This window comes from Pleurodeles waltl, chromosome 3_1 (genome assembly GCF_031143425.1).
Source record: "Pleurodeles waltl isolate 20211129_DDA chromosome 3_1, aPleWal1.hap1.20221129, whole genome shotgun sequence".
Taxonomy (NCBI): domain Eukaryota; kingdom Metazoa; phylum Chordata; class Amphibia; order Caudata; family Salamandridae; genus Pleurodeles; species Pleurodeles waltl.
Window position 1 is genome coordinate 998,432,926 of NC_090440.1, and position 19,802 is coordinate 998,452,727.

Below are 19,802 nucleotides of genomic sequence, written 5' to 3' on the forward strand. Positions count from 1 at the left end.
GCAAGACATGTTTACCGACCTCAGTGCTAGGCGGGAGGAAGAAAACATCTTCCCAAGTTGGTCCAGCCTCTTTGATTCCCTATCCAGGGGAGCGGAAGGGAAGGCACCACGGGAAGCGGAGGCCTGGACCACCACGCTCTCCTGGGTGGGGTGTTGGGTGAGGAAACTAGGGTTGCTTGGAGCTGATCTATGGAGGCCGACTGTGAGAACCCGGTGTCTGTCTGGATCTGCTATCGGATCCTGGGGTCCCCAACTCTGCTGAGGCCGAAGGTGCCGGCATCGAATCCGATGGGGCCCCTGATGACTCCGCAGGGCCCAAAGACCCACCAGAGGGAGCAGCCCGCTCAAAAACAAGACGCATAGCCTCGTAAAAGAGGTAACTGAGCGGGGGTCGCTCCAGCTCCCGGAAAGGTGGGGGGAGACCCGGAGTCGGCCCTGGCAATGGCTCTGCAGAACCGTGCTCAGAACGTTGACGGTCCCGAGGTGTCTCGTTGGCTGGCGGTCTTGGCAAAGTCAAAGTCCGCTTGGACTTCTTCTTTTTGTGCCTCTTCCCCGAGGGCCACGAATGGGACGAAGGGTACTTGGGGCTCCTGGAGCGGTTCCGCGACCTCCGCCTTGAGCGAGACCGTGACCTCCGAGAAGTCGTGCCGACCGAAGTTGGACTTCGAGTTGTGGTCCCTGTGCACACTATCTTTCACTTTGAAATAATATATACAGAGCAGCTTCCTACAGCATGGGAGTAGCGGCCCAAAAGGCATGCGGTGTTCACGGACTGCAGTGCTAGACTGGGGGAAGAAAACATCTTCTTACCGAAGTTATCCAGTATTTTTGATTCCCTGTCCGGGGGAGCGGTAGGGAATGCGTCAGATGATGATTAAGCCTGAATGACAATGCTCTCAGGTGTATGTTGTTGGGTCAGGAATTTCGGGTCAGCTGGCGCAGGCTGGTGGTGGCGGGCAACCGTCCTAGTCACAGTAGCCCATGTGCTGGGTCTGGACCAGGTACCCAGAAGGACATTCGTAAGTGCTTTGTTGGAGGGAAGGAGGGGTTTTGTAGGAAAGTACCATCTTTCTTGGCTCAGAATTTCTGCATGTTTGTCAGTGTGTTTTTACTGTCTCACTGGGATCCTGCTAGTCACGACCCCAGTGCTCATAGTTTGTGGCCTATATGTCAGTATGTGTTACTGTGTTGTCGGTATGCTTGACTGTGTCACTGGAGTTCTGCTAACCAGAACTCCAGTGCCCATGCTCTCTCTGTTGTTAACTTTGTCACTACAATCTAGTGACTTCATATTCCACTCTAGATTGGCATACTGGACCCCCCTTATAAGTCTCTAGTGTATGGTACCTAGGTACCCAGGGCAGTGGTGTTCCAGGAGATCCTTGTGGGCTGCAGCATTTCTTTTGCCACCCACAAGGAGCACATACAAACCTTTCTTCAGGACTGCCATTGCAGCCTGAGTGCAACAGTGTAACCACTATTTCACAGTGATTTTCATTGTACTGGGTAACCTAAAAGTCACCTGAAAGTCTAACCTTCAGTTCCTGAAGGCTAGGTGCAAAGTTAGTGTGTGCGAGGGCACCCCTGCACTAGCAGAGGTGCCCCCATGCTGTCCAGGACAAATTTCCCAGACTTTGTGAGTGCGGGGACACCATTATAATCGTGCACTACATATAAGTCAAAACATATATGTAGCTTCAGAATGGTAACCCCGAATATGACCATGTGAGGTGTCTAAAATTGTGAAGTTGCACCCCTAATACAATTCTGGTATTGGGGGACCAATTCCATGCACACTGGGGGCTCCACCGTGGACCCCCAGTACTGCCAAACCAGCTCTCTGAGGTTTCCACAGCTGCCACAGCTGCTGCCACCTCACAGACAGCCTTCTGCCCTTGTGGGGCTTGGTCAGCCCAATCCCAGGAAGGCAGAACAATGCATTTCATTTAGGAGAGGGGTGTTACACCCTCTCCCATTTGAAATAGGTGTTACAGGCTTGGGAGGGGTAACCTCCCAGAACCTCTGGAAAAGCTTTGAAGGGCACAAACGGTGCCCTACTTGCATAATCCAGTCTACACCAGTTCAGGGACCCCCAGTCCCTGCTCTGGGGCGAAACTGGACAAATGAAAGGGGAGTGACCACTCCCTTGTCCATCACCACCTCAGGGGTGGTGCCCAGAGCTCCCCCAGTGTGTCCCTGGCATTAGCCATCTTGGATTCCAAGGTGTGGGGACCCTCTGGGAGCATCTGAGTGGCCAGTGCCTGCAGGTGACGTCAGAGACCTCTCCTGATAGGTCTATACCTGGGTAGGTAGCCGATTCCCCTCTCAGGGCTATTTAGGGTCTCTCCTCGTGGTGTTTCCTCAGATTCGGTTTGCAAGACTCCACCAGGACCCTTCTGCATCCTCTGCTTCAGCTTCTGACAGTCGGATCAACCGTAGACTGCTCCAGGAACACTGTAACTGCAACAAAGTATCCAAGAAGGCTACTGCAACTCTGTAACTTCAGCTCCTGCCAGCAACTGCAACAGTTTCCAGGTTGTGCATGCTCTGAGGACTGCCTGTCTTCATTCTGCACCAGAAGGACCGAAGGAATCTCCTGTGGAGTGACAGTCACTTTCCTGCTTCAGCAGGCACCCTTCTGCGGTGACGACCTGTACTCTGGGTCTCCTCTCATCTCGATGAGCGTAATACCTGGAACACAGGCAGTGGACTGAAGTGACCCTGACTGTCTGAAGGTCCAGCTGTCCAAATTTGGTGGAGGTAAGAGCTTGTTTCCCTGTGCCCTCCTTGCAGAGCGTAGCCCAGGTCCCCAGCACTCTATCCGGAGACTCAGCTCCCTGAGTTGTTCTCCGGCGGCGTGGGATCCCTTTGTGTAGTGCTGCGACGACCGCAATTTGCAACTCCTTTGTCCCCGTGTTCTGGGACTCCTGTGGGTGCTTCCTGGTCTTCTGAGGGCTCTCTGAAGTGCTGAGAGCCCCCTCTCTCTCCTCATCCTAGTTGAGACCCCCAGGTCCCTCCTGGGCCCAGGCAGCGCCTTTTCCCGCCAACCGCGATATCTGCTGGAGCTACGGCTTGTTGGTGGAATCCAACGACGAAAACCAGCCTGCATTCTTCTACTCGACGTGGGACATATCCTGCACCAGCCAGGAATCCGCAGCTGTCTTCTCTGGTGCATTTCTGACTTTTTCTTCCAACCGGCGAATCCACTTTTACACCTCCTGTTCATCCTGGACTCTTCATCAACTTCTGGACTTGGTCTCCTCTCTCCACAGGTCTTCAGGTCCAGGAATCCATCATTGGTAACATGCAGTCTTGCTTGGTTTTTGCATAATCCTTTACCACGACTTCTGGTGTGTTATGAGGAAAGCTGCTGTACTTTACTCCTGTTTTCCTGGCCTCTGGGGTGGGGTTTTTACTTACCTTTGGTGTTTTCTCCCAGCACCCCTCTACACACTACACTTGTCTAGGGGGGGGGAAACAGACATTCGCATTCCACTATTTTAGTATATGGTTTGTGTTGCCCCTAGGCCCATTGCAATCTATTCTGTTTTTCACTGTATGTATTACTTTATGACTGTGTACTTACCTGATTTTGGTTACTAGTGTATATATTGTGTATAATACTTTCCTCCAAAGGGAGTATAGCCTCTAAGATATTTTTGGTTGTGTCACTAAAATAAAGTAGCTTTATTTTTGGTAACACTGAGGATCGGCTTTCTTGTGTATAAGTACTGTGTGACTATAGTGGTATTGCAAGAGCTTTGCATGTCTCCTAGTTCAGCCTTGGCTGCCCTGCAACAGCTACCTCTAGACAGCCTAAGCTGCTAGACACTGCCTACATTTCACTAAGGTGGATCACTGGGCCTGATATAAGGAGCAAGTACCTCTGGTATCCACTACAAACCAGGCCAGCTTCTCATAGGTTCCAAGTTGGAGGCCCCAGGCTGAAGCACTTTGGTCAGGAGGTTAATCCTGACCTCCACAGAAGGAAGCTTGAGGTCCAGAACCTCAGCAGCCCTTCTCACCACCATGGAATATGACGCTCCCTCCTCCGTAGCCACGGTAGGAGGAAAAAGCATGCCAGCATCAGGGGAGGAGTCCAACCTGCTGGCATCATCCAAATCCCGTACACAAGTGCTTCTCAGGGTCAAGCTGGTAGTCTAAAGGGTTCAGCGACCCGTCTACATTATCCCAGTATCCATACCCGTAGCAAAAGGTTTCAGGATCAACCCTGGGCCCAGGAGACCCCATGGAAAATGGAATCGGTGTTGAGCTACGCCGTTCCGGCTCCAGGTTGTCTGGAATAAGTATAGGGTCGACGTTGATCGTGGGTCTGACCAAATGCCGGGGAAAGTTGCATTGGCACTATAAACATCGGGACGGATCCAGAAGCAGATCCGGAGGTGCCCTCTGGAGTTGGGCCGAAGGCAATGACTTGGAACCCCGAGGGGGTCCTCACCGACTTCCCTGGGCCCGAGGGCACCAAAGGTTGGTCGGTCTGCCCAAATATGAGGTGCATGGCCTCATAAAACTCTTTAAATTGGGCAGGGTTGGCGCCGGCTCCCGGGGAGGCGTGGAGCGTACCCAGATGGAGGCTCCGAAGACGGAGGCCTAGAGTGTTGACGCTCTTCCCACATCAAGTCGTCCGTGCGACGGGGTGAAGTCAAAGAAAGTATGGCCTTCTTCGACGACTTCTTCTTGTGACCAGTGTCCAAATGACTTGGACAACAAAGAGTGGTGATGACTCCGCAACCAGTGTCCTGACCTTCCTCTCGAAAGTGACTGGGAACGATGCAGAGTCGAGTGTCAGGCTGCCATGAGGTTTAGGGACAGCTACCTCAAGGCTTTCTTGTCCATGGCCCGACACTTGGAGCACAACTTCGGGTAATGGTCGCGCTCCAGACATCAGAGACACCTGAGGTTTGGATCGGTCACCAACATCATTCGGTGACAGGAGAAGCAGGGCTTGAATCTGGTCTTATGGGACATCCCTCGACACATTAAAAATCTCATCAAAAAGGATTCTCCAAAAGTGTTGCAGTTAGCCAAAAATGACTGGAGTAGCTTTTCTCCGCATCTACGCATAGGCTGGTGTGGAAAGAAAAGAACTGATGTCACCACACTGGAGTGGCACCTATATATGACTGTGACATCATCACGGCAACCACGACTCCAACAAAGCCCGCAAAGTCTACCGACGCCACCTAACCGCACGAGTACTGCTTGAAGAAAAATCTATAGATCCAGTCTGACGTGTGGGGAAATTCTAAGGTATGGAATCTGCAACTAGAAGTCTCTATCAGATTATTTATTTTGATCTGTGTATGTGGATCTCTTTGAGAGTTCCTGATCATAAATAAAAATAAACTTGAAATTTAAACTTGCTAATCTGCAAACATAACTTACCTATGTATGAGTACGTTCATGATATTATGTAAGCACTAGGCTGGATATGAAATTGTGCCTGAAATTTTGTGGCTCGATATTGTGTCATATCTGGGTGGTCACTATTGCTGTCTATCTTCTGATGTCGGTGCTACTGTAACAATGATCAAAGTCAATAGTAGCTCAGGACTATTTTCACTGATCAGAAGTGAGTCTCATTATAGAAAATGCTGGATCAGAAAAAATACTTACAAACTAACCTGAGAAGTAAAGGCACTGCCAATGCAATAACATGCGATGTAAAGTTACTCCTGATGTAAAGTCCTGTGAAGTAACAACTGGCATTCATAACTCAGGTATGGGTACTGGACAGCTATCTTTTCGGGTAGTGAATGAGACAGAGTGCAATTTGCCCTCCAAATATGGTGGATTGCCATTAATTTGTTTTGAATTTTGTGCAAAGAATATTTACTAAGGTAATTTGTTTTGTAATCTTTCACACCACTTTTTTGGGGTGTCCTCATTACAGCTGTGGCCCATCCATATGAGCTAAGGGGCCACGACCCCGCACCTTTATCACAGCAAAAAGAGTGTCTGTCGAGCTGAACAAAGGTCAGCCTGACAGGCACACTTCTTGTTCAGGTCAGGCAGCCAGGAGCTAGTCATGTGCTAAATGCGCAGGCTGCTGGCTGACTGAGCTGAACTTTGCCGGTCTGAGGATTTCACAGCCAGCCTTGGGGCTTGAAATCAGCCTAGCAAAAGTGCATCAAGTTACTCCTCTGTGACAAGGGGGAGCGTCACTGATTGCATCGGAGCTGAGCGCTTCAGTTTTAAACCCTGAAGTGCCCAGGGCTGAGTTTCAATCAGTGACAACTCATCACAGAGTGGGGTGGGGTCAGCAATCTCACTGCCTGTAGGAAGCTGGCCTGGTGTGTGGTGGGTAACTAAGGTACTTACACCTTATGCCAGGTATCCCCACTTGTAAAGTGTAGGCAGTGTCTAGAAGCCAGGCTCTGTAGAGGTAGCTGTGGATGAGCAGCCAAGGCTCATCTAGGAGACAAAGCTCATGCAATACCACTGTAGTCTCACAGCACTTACACAGATGAAAGAAAACACTTAGTTGTACAAAAATAAAGGTACTTTATTTTTGGAACACAATGCCACAAAATACTAAAAGGGTAACCCTCCAATAGGAGGCAAGTAATACACTAAATATATACACTAGCAATCAGAAATAGGCATAGAAATGGTTAGAAAAGAGTGCAAATAGCAATAACCAATAGTGATCCTAGGAGGAGGCCAAACCACACACTAAAAAAATGGAATGTGAACACAGGACCCCCCACCTAGGTATGTGGAATGTTTAGAGGGGAGCTGGGGGCATTAGAAAACCACAGAGGTAAGTAGCACAACACCCCTCAGCAACCAGGAAAGCAGAATTAAATAACTGGATTTTCCCCAAACCACCCAAACGGAGGAAAAAAGAAAAAGAAGACACCCAGACAAGACTGCAAGAAACCAGCATAGTCACAGTGGAGTTCAGGAGGAGTAGGAGCTACTACCCACTCAGCTGTACTCGGAGGAGTTGGTTGATGGTCAGGAAGAACAGGTCAGCACTGCAGCCCTGGAGTCGGAGAAGAGCTCCTGATGGATGCAGAATATGTCCCAAGCTGGAGTGAAGATTGCAGACGGGTGTTGGTGCAGGAATTCCACCAACGAGCCTTGGCAAAGGCATACTCGCGGTTAGTGGAAAAGTGGTCTTGCCGGGGGACCAGGAAGGTCCAAGAGGACTCAACCCAGGAGGGGGAGTCGCAGGGGACCCTCAGCGTCGCAGAGAGTCTACAGGAGCAGAGGCAGCACCCACAGGAGTCCCACAGGACAGAGACACAGAAGTTGCATAAGGAGCCCACGCAGAACTACAAAAAGGGATCCTATGCCGCAGCAGAACCAAGCAGAGGGCTGAGCGTCGCAGGAAGGAGTGCTGAGGGCTGAGCGTCGCAAGAAGGAGTGCTGGGGGTAGGAGTTACACGTCGCCTGAAGATCCCTTGGAGGAGAAGCAAACTAACCTTGGCAGATGCAAGAGATGCAGTGCACGTAGGTACTGTCCTGCTTGGGAAGGCAAGGACTTACCTCCACCAAAGTTGGACAGCTGGCAGAGAGGAGCAAGAGGACTACTCCGGACCACCACCCGTGATAAAGGATTCACGCAGCTCAGGATAAGAAGAGATCCACGCAGCTGGTCGTCATTGCAGCAGGTGCCTACGGATGCAGGGGGAATGACTCCTTCACTCCAGTGGAGATTCCTTCTTCTTTTTGTGCAGGCTGAAGAGCTTCTGAGGATGCCCACCCTGGGAAATGTTTCAAATCTGGCAGCAGCTGTGGAAACAAAGTTGCAGAAGAGTTTTCTTTGTTGATTGCAGTGTTGTCGGTTCCTGGAGGGTCCAGTCGCAGTTCCAGTGGCCAGAAGTCAAAGTGGAGTGTAGGAAGTTGGCTCTGTATATACTATTTCAAAGTAAGAAATAGTGTGCACAGAGTCCGAGGGTTCCCATTAGAGGTAAGACAGTGGCAAAAGTAGATAATTCTAATGCTCTATTGTTTGGTAGTGTGGTCGAGCAGTAGGCTCATCAGAGGGTAGTGTTAAGCATTTTTTGTACATACACAGGCAATAAATGATGAACACACACTCAAAGACTTACTCCAGGCCAATAGGTTTTTATATTGAAAAATATATTTTCTTAGTTTCTTTTAAGAACCACAGGTTCAAGATTTACAGTAAACACTTTAAATGTAAGGCACTTCACTTAGATACTTTAACTTTAGGAACTTTGAATGAAAACAATATCATGTGCAGTCTTTGTAAAAATGGCAATAAGCTATTTTCAAAGTGAACACTGCAAAAATCAACAGTTCCTAAGGGAGGAAAGTAAAGGTTATATTAGGAGGTAAGTAAAACACTTACAAGTCTCAGTCCAGGGGCATAGGCAGCCCACCGTTGGGGGTTCAAGGCAACCCCAAAGTTACCACACCAGCAGCTCAGGGCCGGTCAGGTGCAGAGGTCAAAGAGGTGCTCAAAACACATAGGCGCCTATGGAGAACAGGCGTGCTCCGGTTCCAGTCTGCCAGCAGGTAAGTACCTGCGTCCTCGGGGGCAGACCAGGGGGGATTTGTAGAGCACTGGGGGGGATACAAGTAGGCACACAAGACACACCCTCAGAGGCACAGGCGCGGCCGGGTGCAGTGTGCAAAGTAGGCATCAGGTTTTGTATAGGTTTCACTGGAGGGACCCGGGGGTCACTCTAGCGGTGCAGGCAGGCACCATCTGGGCAAGGCATGGGGTCGCCAGGGGGTCACTCCTGCGTCGAAGTTTTGTTCCTTCAGGTCCTGGGGGCTGCGGGCGCGGTGCTGGTTCCAGGTGTCAGGTCCCTTGTTACAGGCAGTCGCGGTCACGGGAAGCCTCTGGATTCTCTCTGCAGGCGTCGCTGTGGGGGCTCGTCTCTGGTTACTCACAGGCTCTCAGTCGCCGGGGAGTCCTCCCTGAGGTGTTGGTTTTCTGCAGGTCGAGCTGGGGGCCTCAGGTGCAGAGTGTAGAGTCTCACGCTTCCGGCGGGAAACGTGAAGTCCTTGGAAGTTGCTTCTTTGTTGCAAAGAAGTAGCTGGCTTTGAACAGGGCTGCAGTTCACAAGAGTTTCTTGGTCCTGTAGTCCAGGGCAGTCCTCTGAGGCTTCAGAGGTAGCTGGTCCCTGTCGGATGCATCGCTGGAGCAGGTTTTCGAAGTTGGAGACAGGCCGGTAGGGCTGGGGCAAAAGAAGTTGTCGTCTTCCTCCTTCTCTGCAGGATTGTAGGTCAGCAGTCCTTTCTTCAGGTTGCAGGAATCTGATTTCCTGGGTTCTGGGGAGCCCCTAAATACTGAATTTAGGGGTGTGTTTGGCTACTGTCCTTGAGGGTGGTTACACCCTCTTTGTGCCTCCTCCCTGTGGGGAGGGGGGCACATCCCTAATCCTATTGGGGGAATCCTCCAAAACCAAGGAGGATTTCTAAAGGCAGGGGTCACCTCAGGGGCTGTCCTGACTGGTGGCTGACTCCTCCTTGTTTTTCTCATTATCTTCCCTGGACTTGCCGCCAAAAGTGAGGGCTGTGTCCAGGGGGCGGGCATCTCCACCAGCTGGAGTGCCCTGGGGCATTGTAACACGAAGCCTGAGCCTTTGAGGCTCACTGCTAGGTGTTACAGTGCCTGCAGGGGGGAGGTGTTTCTGTCCTCGGAGAGCACAAAGGCTCTTGCCGCAGGGGATCAGAAACTCGTCTCTCAGCAGCAGGCTGGCACAGACCAGTCAGTCCTGCACTGAAGGATTGGGTAAAATACAGGGGGCATCTCTAAGATGCCCTCTGTGTGCATTTTTTTAAATAAATCCAACACTGGCATCAGTGTGGGTTTATTGTTCGGAGAAGTTTGATACCAAACTTCCCAGTATTCAGTGTAGCCATTATGGAGCTGTGGAGTTCGTTTTTTGACAAACTCCCAGACCATATACTTAACATGGCCACACTGTACTTACAATGTCTAAGAATGGACTTGGACACGGTGGGGCATATTGCTCGTGCAGCTATGTTCTCACCTGTGGTATAGTGCACCCTGCCTTAGGGCTGAAAGGCCTGCTAGAGGGGTGACATACCTATGCCACAGGCAGTTTTATGTGTGCATGGCACCCTGAGGGGGATGCCATGTCGACTTTGCCTTTTTCTCCCCACCAACACATACAATCTGCAATGGCAGTGGGCATGTGTTAGGTGAGGGGTCCTTAAGGGTGGCACAACACATGCTGCAACCCTTAGAGACCTTCCCTGGTCACAGGGCCCTTGGTACCACTGGTACCTTTTACAAGAAACTTATTTGTGTGCCAGGGGTGTGCCAATTGTGGAAACAATGGTACATTTTAAGTGAAAGAACACTGGTGCTGGGGCCTGGTTAGCAGGGTCCCAGCACACTTCTCAGTCAAGTCAGCATCAGTATCAGGCATAAAGTGGGGGTAACTGCAACAGGGAGCCATTTTCCTACCTGGAGGTTGCAGAAGACTCCTGTGGAGTCTTGCAAGCCGAATCTGTGGACCCACCCAAGAGAGAGACCCTAAATAGCCCTGAAAGGGGGACTGGTCACCTAACCTTGTAAGCACCTATCAGGAGGGGGCTCTGACGTCACCTGCCTGGCCTGGCCACTCAGATGCTCCCAGAGTTCCCTGCCAACCTTGAAAATAAGATGGCAGAACCCAGGGACCCTCTGGAAGAGCTCTGAGCACCATCCCTGGGGTGGTGATGGACAGGGGAGTGGTCAGCCCCCTTTCCATTGTCCACTTTCACATCCAGAGCAGGGACTGGGGGTTCCTGAACCGGTGTGGACTGGTTTATCCACGGAGAGCACCAAATGTGCCCTTCAAAGCACACCAATGGCTTGGGGAGGCTGCCCCTCCCAAGCCAGTCACACCTATTTCCAAAGGGAGAGGGTGTTACCACCCTATCCCAAAGGAAATCCTTTGTTCTGCTGGTGGTAGCAATGCTGGGGATCCTCTAAGGAGCCCCCAGAGTGCATGGAATCATACTTCCAATACTTGCAACAGTATTTTGGGTATGATTCCGACATGTTTGATACCAAACATGCCCAGGTTCAGAGTTACCATTATGTAGCTGGACATAGGTAGTGACCTATGTCCAGTACATGTGTAAAATGGCGTCCCCGCACTCACGAAGTACAGGAAAATTGATCTGGAGTTTGTGGGGGCACCTCTGCTAATGCCTGGGTGCCCTCACACACAGGTACCTGCACCCTGCCCTCTGGGCTAAGAGGGCCTACCATAGGGGTGCCTTACTGACCTGGTGCAGTGGCCTGTAGTGAAAACTAGTGCATGCACATGTTTCATGCAGACTGCAATGGCAGGCCTGCAGAACCCTTTGCATGGGCTCCCTATGGGTGGCATAATAACTGCTGCAGCCCAAAGGGATCCCCTGGAGCCCCAACGCCCTGGGTACTTAGGCACCATATACTAGGGACTCACATGAGCAGACCGGTATGCCAATTGTGGGAAGAAAAAGGTACAGTTACCAAGCTAGAAGGGAGAGAGCATAATCACTGGGGTCATGGTTATCAGGATCCCAGTGGACACAGTCAAACACACTGACAACAGGCAGAAAATGGGGGTAACCATGCCAAGAAAGAGGGCTTTTTTCTACAAGGCCCCACCCCACTCTGTGACAAAACTCCTGAAACCTCCAAGGCCTTCCCCTCTACTGAGAAGGTACGTTTTATTTATTGTATTTTATGTTTGGTGCATGTGTGTATGTATGTGTATTTGTGAATGGCTGTGTGTTTACAGGCATGTGTGCGAACGCACAGGTGTGTGTATGTGTACGTGTGTGGCTGCCCCACCCCACTCCCTGGAAAAACTACTGGCCGTCACTGTCCTATTATAAGTTTCACCCTACTTATCAATATGACCAAACTTGGGATTGTCTAAGTGAGTCTCAGGCAGTTTCTTTTTAATTCAAAGATTAGTGCAGATTAGACACGGGGTGGCAGAGTGGGGTACCCGTATCGTAAAGTAATAACACTTTTTTGTCTATGTAGATTTATTTCAACCTTACTTATAGAGGCACGAATTGACATCTCTTTGAAATTATAAGCAAACAAAAAAATCATGCAATTAATTTTATGTATAACTAAATTATATCAGGGCATAGAGTCAATTGAGGTTTGGAATTTTTAATGTAATGAACATTTTTTATCACAGATTTTGGTTAAAAAAAATAATGATAAATATTAAGAATTTTAATACAACTTCTTTGGAAAACAGTCTTTTATTGTACTCGTGCCACATATACTAATGAAAAACTCTCCCAAAGGGAAAAATAAAGAATGCTACTGTGTACAGAATTTTAAATAAAACAACTTTGGATATGCTCACATCGAGATCTTTGCCTCCAAAAAGCCTCCAAGACACATGGTAGGTAAAACACAGTGGTTACAAATGGCTTTATGTTGCTCTACTATTATTTTGGTAGCCAAACAAAGCAGAGAAATGTTTCCCTGAAAACAATACTGTGCGAGTACTAAATTGTTACAGTTTTATTTTGCATGGATACAAATGATTACACTCGAAATTGAGGTCATGGTGTCTCAAAATCACATAACAAAATAGAAAAAAGATGGAAAACTAATATCCCCAACACCCTGTTTTAAAGGCAGGCACTACTAAGATTAAGGAAACTCCACAGTGTTGGTAGAGTATATTTAATGTACAGCGATGTTTTGAGAATCACTTTAATACCAAATAAAATGCTACAATCTCTCTAAGGCTTAAACAATAGTAATGTCTGCAAACAATATGTACACATCATACATATTTAAAAACAAGACTTTATATAAACAAAAATGGACAGTATGTACATATGTATAATTTTCTTCATTACCATCTTGAAATACACCAAATGTGTGTGTGTTTGTATATATATATATGCGTATTTTCTATGTACACACAAACGCACATATTCATACATGAATATATACACACAGACATATATACATATACACGGACATATATCTACATATGTGTGTAAATGTAACTCTACAGTAAAGTTTCTTCAGTGTAAACAGTTTTACTTGGCTTTGTTTTATTTTTTTAAAACATTCCTTGTAGTTTAAAGAATTAAAGCAATTTTTCTATTCTTCCTTTTCACAGAAAACGAAGACTCTGTATGTTTATTAATAAATAATTCATAAAATTAAATACATTCACTAAAAAATAAACTACAAAGTAAAAAAATGAAAAATAGATATTTTATTGAGAGGGAAAAGAAGTAGCATTTCCCATTAGAGCTCCGGTACTTTAACTATTCAGTGCGTTTGGATTTTTTAATTGCTATTGCACTAGAACACCCCTTTTGTCTGAAACGATCTGGGTGCGCATCCCTGTTCTACCTAATGAGTTGTCAAAAGACCCAATCCGATAATCAGAGGCTGTGGTCTGTGGAGGAGCGAAGTCCCTCTTTTGCGAAATTGTTTTCTTGAAAAAACAATCAACGAGTCATTTGTAAGAGTGCCTTGCATTCGTGTACAAAACAGCTCGTCTTGCTGGTTTCACTGTCCTCAAACGTTTGAAAATTTCAGCTCACTTTGAACATTTCAGTCCATTTGTTTTCGAAATACATTCTCATGTTATGGCCAGCCCTCCCGATTTCAGAATCATCTTCATTAAATGTTTCACAGTTGTCGAAAACAAGTCTTATATCTAAAGCAAAAGCTTCGAAACTAGTGTACCTGAAAGAAACGAGAAATTAAAACATTAATGCAATATTAGCCATTTGCAAGACAGAAAAACACTTTATGTTTACTATACAACACTCGTGTATAATTTAGTGGAAGGCAAAAACAGAAAAACGACCGACACTGCCCTTTGGTACCCTAATCCCAATGTATAACTCACGGTGCTTTCATTTAGCTATTTTTGACAAACAGTAAATAAGTTCCTCAGAAATCACTAGGCTTTTGTTATATATGACTTCCATTAGAAACTTTTATCATGATTGAAATCCGGTTATTGACTGCTGTGGCGAAACACCATTGGAAAACAAAAGTTGTTTCCGACTGTTTCAGGTAACTGCTCTGCGCTTGTCGGCCCATAGTCCAGAGAGCAAGGTGAAAATCATGGTAAACGGTCAATATGTGAAGGCCAAAAGTGGGGCCATTTTAGGCCAGGATTGGTGCACAGGCAAATGGCCGCCAGAATGGCACATGTCAGGGATCACCAAAAACATTACATTCCTAGAATTATTCCCCATCGTTGTGGCCTTGTCGATCTGGACAGCACGGCTGAAGGACCTAAAAATAACCTTGTGGTCTGACAACCATGGGGTAGTCATGGCCATCAACAGAGGATCGGCGTCATGCCCCAACACATTGAGGCTTCTAAGGCGACTGGTCCTCATACAACTAAAGAGCAATCTGGACATCAGGGCCAGACACGTACAGGGCACGAAGAACTCACAGGCGGATGCCCTTTCTCGTTTCCAGATGAACAGATTCAGGAAGCTCGCACCAGAAGCAAACAGCAAGATGACCCCCTTCCCCCTCCAGATCCGTGGGACCTGGCAGACCAGACCTGTCCTTTTTAATTCAGAACGCGTTCACAACTGAGACACAACGCAGATACGCCAAACACGCCAAAACACTCATGGATATTGGGGGGCTTGAGTCACTAAAAGACCCAGCCGCAACCCGAGCTGCAGCAGAACAATTCATTCTGTGGGCATTCAAGCAGGGAAAATCTAAATCCTGGGCCCAAGCACACTTGGCGGCAGTGGCACACTATTCAAAATTACAAATGGGAACGGACCCCACGGCCTCCCACTACATCAAGACCGCAATGAAAGGGTGGAGACGCATCGAGGGCCCCAAAAAAAGATACCAGACACCCCATAGATTTCAGAAAACTGACCCAGATAATAGATACACTGCAAATGATCACGGTTGATCAGTACGAGCTGGTACTGTTTCGCGCAGCTTTCATCACAGCCTTCTTTGGGGCCTTCAGAGTGAGTGAGATAGTCGCAACAGCCAAGAACACAGGGGGCAGCGTCTCCCTTCAAATGGAGGACTGCCGGCTAGAACCGGACGGGGTGCGCCTCACACTAAGACGATCCAAGACGGACCAGCAGGGCAAGGGCACCAACATTGTACTAAAATGCATTAAGCAAGCAAGGTACTGCCCAGTGTGCAGCATAAGAGATTTTGTAGAAGTACGCCCTACGGGACCCGGTCCCCTTTTCAAGCCTACCAACGGGGACAACCTGAGCAAATACCAATTCACAGCAGTTATGCGGAAAGCCATAGGGAAGGGGGGCTTGCGCCCATCAGAAATTAGTGCTCATTCCTTTCGCATTGGGGCAGCCACCACAGACGCCAGTCTGGGACTAGATGCAGACGCAGTCAAAGCAGTTGGCGTTCCAAAGCTTATAAAGGATACGTTCGCCCAAATTTACTATAATGGTATCTTATCATTTCAGTGGCAGGTACGCCCACCAAGCTCGTATGGATCATAGGCCACTCATTCGTATCCAGGCTAGAAGCATGGTGGAAACAAAACAAGAAACCCAGCACAAGAGACAGACCAGCAGTCGGTATCAGATGGTGGGGAGTCCCAGGGATGAAATGGGCTCAACTACAAGTGACAATGCAATGCAAAGCAAAAAATACCCAAAGCCAACCAGACACCATCATCATACACCTGGGCGGGAACGATTTAACAACACTAGGTAGAAAGGTACTCCTGAACAACATCAGGGAAGCGCTTTGGAGTTTCACTAGGCTGTTTGGCAAAACTACCGTTATATGGTCAGAAATAATCCCCAGAATCACATGGCGTGGGGCAACCTCAGACAGAGCAATAGATAACTCCAGGAGGAACCTAAACATTGCCGTCGCCAAATACTGTAAATTCAATGGGCTGGAAAGCATCCGCCATGGGTTGATCCACCCTAGGCGACCGGAGCTTTACGCACCCGACGGCGTTCATTTGTCAGTAGAAGGGATGGGCATCTTCTGGTCCAACCTGTCAACAGCAATGGATTACTAAAAAAAAAAAAATAATATATAAGATAAGCAGCAGGGGAGCAGCCAGGAGACGTGAGCCTCTCTGTCTGCGTGGCGAAATGTAACAAGGTTTTACCTAAAAAGCGATTGGAAGACACACCCAGTAAGGGGGTGTGCGAGCAAAACCACACTCCTGGGGATGCCTTAACGGCAGGGTGTAAGGTGGCCAAGCAAGGGGAGTAAGCAGAACACGGCACTCGCAGCCCAGACCCGCCACGTCGGATGGCAGAGCATAAGATACGCCAGGTAGCTAGTTGGGCCTAGTACAAAAAACTGGAAGCTACCCCCTGAAACAACGCAAACATGGTAAAACAAACCATAATGGAGTCAGCCCCTCCAAAATCAAAGGTGGGACTGCCAATATGTGAAGGCCAAAAGGAGGCAAGGAAAAACGGAGGCCAGGACTTGAAGGCCCTCCATTCACTCACTGTAATAATTGAAAAGAAAATGTGATGTATCAAATGAATAATATGAATACCGTACTGTAATGAGTAAAAGTGTTATTACCAGTGAGGCGGCCTCAGGCCCATATGTTTCACATCGCTGGGCAGTCATGCTTGTCCACACTAATAAAGCGGCCAGATATTATCCACTCTAGAAAAATGTGTCTAAGTCTGATTCATGCATGCGGGTGGATACAATGCAACGCATAATGTGATTGGTAAATTGTCAGGAAGAACGGCTCTGTAGTGTGACAAGTGCGGGAGTTATAACCCAGCTTTCACTTGCCTCTCTCGGGGTCTACATGGCCCGCGGGAGGGAGGGCAGTGGGGTGCACCCTTCCATTGCCGATCACCGTCTCCTGTGTCATAGATTGGGGGTCTGCAGACCTGTGTCAACAGGGGACAACAAAGTGAAATGACAAGCGGCTCTAAGAGAACCGGTGTCTGAAAGGCACCAGATCTCTGTTTGTGCGAGATAGCGAAAAGTGCAGAATTGTTGTTGAGATGGAAGAAACAAGCACAGGTCTCTGGGGTAGGTGACAGCGAGCACTTAATTTAAGCCGGTGGCTTACGTGTTCGTCACTGGCACTCTTTTCAAGACAGGCTGACAGTGTCCCACATGGTGGAGCAATCAAATTTTAATATGACCAGACAGTATTTAATAATTTAATATACATTAAAAATAAATATCTGCTACCACCGCCATTTTCATTTTTATAGCTTTAGGTGGCCTGAAGTAATCAGATTTGTTACACCTGTAGAAGTTAGATGGTTATTAGTTATGTAGGTACTGTCACTGGCAGTGCTGCTGGGGGCAATGGGTGGTGTAAACTGCAGGGCCCTCAAGAGAAGGGTCCTGGGCATTTACTCTTTATTTTGTTATTTAATTATTTATTCATTTTTACAAATTAAGCACTGGTGGCAGGTATACATTTTTAATATATTTAGGTGGGTTAATACTAAGGGTTGAGTGGGAGGGTAGCAGGACGCCATGTATGATTTTTTTTAATTAGGGTTGGGGGAGGGTATTGTTGAGGACGAATAAGTAAGGCGTGAGGGGGTATTTTTTATGACGGGGCTGGGTGGCAGGACTTTATGCCTCTCCAGAACTACTCACATCTGCAATGGTCCTCTGAGCCCGGGAAGAGGGAGTGGGCTGAGTCTTGCAGAAGAGCAAGTTACTTTTCTTTGGTAACACTTTGTCTGGTACAGACACTGTGTAGCTGCAAATTTGTGACCTTAGAATTATTCCTAGACGTCAGTCTGCATAAAGACATTTTCATACGCAGTACCCCTGAGGCGGGTAGGTGACATATTGCACTCTGTGTGGCATCGTCTACACCAGCAGTGACGTCTGCAGTGCCTATATAAGCACCATCCCAACGTGCTAACGTCAATTTTATTTCGCGACTTTCCACACCAGGAATGCGGAGCCATGAAGAACATTGACCACTGGTTTGGAAAACTAGGGCCCTGAAAGGGGAAAGCCCTGTTCCTAGAAATCCATTTGCAAAGCAGGGAGGATGGGTGGGTCGGTAAGGAATCTACGAATAGAGTCTCTACCAGATAAGGAGTCACTGAAGGTAAGTAACTTGTTAATCTGATGAACAAGTTACTTACCTTCGGTAACGTATTATCTGGTAGAGACTCTAGATGCAGATTCCTTAACATTGAATACGGAATTGTTTGCTGAGCAATACCCTGAGCGCACCGTCTTGTGGTGTCGCTCGAATACTCGTGCGTCATTCGCCTCCGCGTGGCTTTGTTAGCATCGTTGGAGCAGTCTGCGACGTCACAGTTGCCTTTAAAGGCACCACCCTGGCGCATATACGTCAGTTCTTTTATCCACAAAACTTCCATGCGAGAAGCACAGAGTCATGAATAGAACTAACATTTTGTCTGTGCAAAACTAGGGCCCTGAGAAAGGATAAACCCTAACCCTACTAGACATATCCGCAGGGCGGGGAGGCATGGGTGGGTGTAAGGAATCTGAAGCTCGATAGTCTCTACCAGATAATGCGTTACCAAAGGTAAGAAACTTGTTCATCTGATAGACATCTAGCTGCACATTCCTTACCTTTGACTAGATACCCAAGCCATAACCTCTGGGTACCTCTACTTACACTAAAAAGTCCTGTAGGACTGAACGGGCAAAGTGGCTGTCTCTCCATACCTGACTGGCCAGGCAGTAATGCTTTGCAAACATGTGCAAAGATGCCCACGTTGCCGCCTGACAAATCTCCAGGGCTAGAACACCCGCGCTAACGCAGTGGTAGCAGCCTTGCCCCTAGCAGAATGAGCCCTCAAGCGGCTGCTTCCTTGCCAAGTGTAGTAGATCTTGATGCAGAGAATGACTCAGCGTGAAATGGTTCGCTTCTGCACTCCCGACCCTTCTTTGCTCCAATGTAACTAACAAAGAGTTGGTCATTCACCCAGAATTCTTTAGTGCAGTCAAGGTAGAACAACAATGCTCTTTTTGGGTCCAGTTGATGAAGCCTCTTCCTTAGAGGGATGCAGTGGAGCAAAGAAGGTGGGCAGGGTGATGTTCTGACCCAGATAAAATGTGGTTACCACCTTGGGGAGGAAAGAGGCATGAGTTCTGAGTACACCATGTCCGGTTAGATAGTGAGATACGGTGGCTTTTATGACAGAGCCTGCATCTCACTCACCCTCCTGGCAAATGTTATCGCCACTAAGAAGGCGATCTTGATGGTGAGCAGCCAGAGGGGACAGTTGCGCAAAGGCTCGAAAGGAGCGCACATCAGAAATGTGAGGACCAGATTTAAACCCCATTGGGGCATAACCAAGGGCGTAGGTGGAAACATATGTACAAGCCCTTTGAGGAATCTATGTACAAAGGGGGAATTTAAACAGAGAAGGCTAACCAGGAAGACAAAGAAATGCCAATAAGGCAGAAAGATAGCCCTTGAGAGTCTCCAAGGCAGAACCCTGCTGGGCAAGGGAAAGTATGAAGAGAAGGATATCCGAAAGAGAAGCAGAAAGAGTACAATAATATACAAAGCGTTTTCCAATGGCAGGCATATACCTTTTTACTGGAGAGACACCTGGCTGCCAAAATAACTTTACAGACTTTGTGAGGAAGGTCAAAAGCCATTAACTGCTGCTGCTCAATCTCCACGCATGAAGGCACAGAGTTAACAGGTTTGGGTGGAGAACCCTCCCCTGCTGCTGCGAGAGAAGATCCTCTCGAAGGGGCAGCCTGATTGGAGGATTGATGCTCATTTTGAGTAGCTCGGGATACAAGACTCTCCGTGCCCAATCCAGAGCCATTAAGATGACTTGGGCCCGGTCGTTCTTGATCTTGGGAACTCTAGTCTGGA

At 48.0% G+C, this 19,802-nt stretch overlaps 1 protein-coding gene across 13 annotated transcripts in view; it reads right to left on the bottom strand.

Annotated features, from left to right (window-relative positions):
- Positions 1–12,117: 12,117 nt before the first annotated feature.
- BAZ2B (bromodomain adjacent to zinc finger domain 2B) overlaps positions 12,118–19,802 on the bottom strand; it is a 1,256,112-nt gene continuing 1,248,427 nt past the window's right edge. For all 13 annotated transcript variants that reach the window (XM_069224189.1, XM_069224194.1, XM_069224193.1 and 10 more), the window contains one exon: positions 12,118–13,687. In XM_069224189.1, coding sequence (XP_069080290.1) covers positions 13,534–13,687 — 154 coding nt within the window. In that variant the 3' untranslated portion in view covers positions 12,118–13,533. The remainder of the gene's footprint in view (positions 13,688–19,802) is intronic.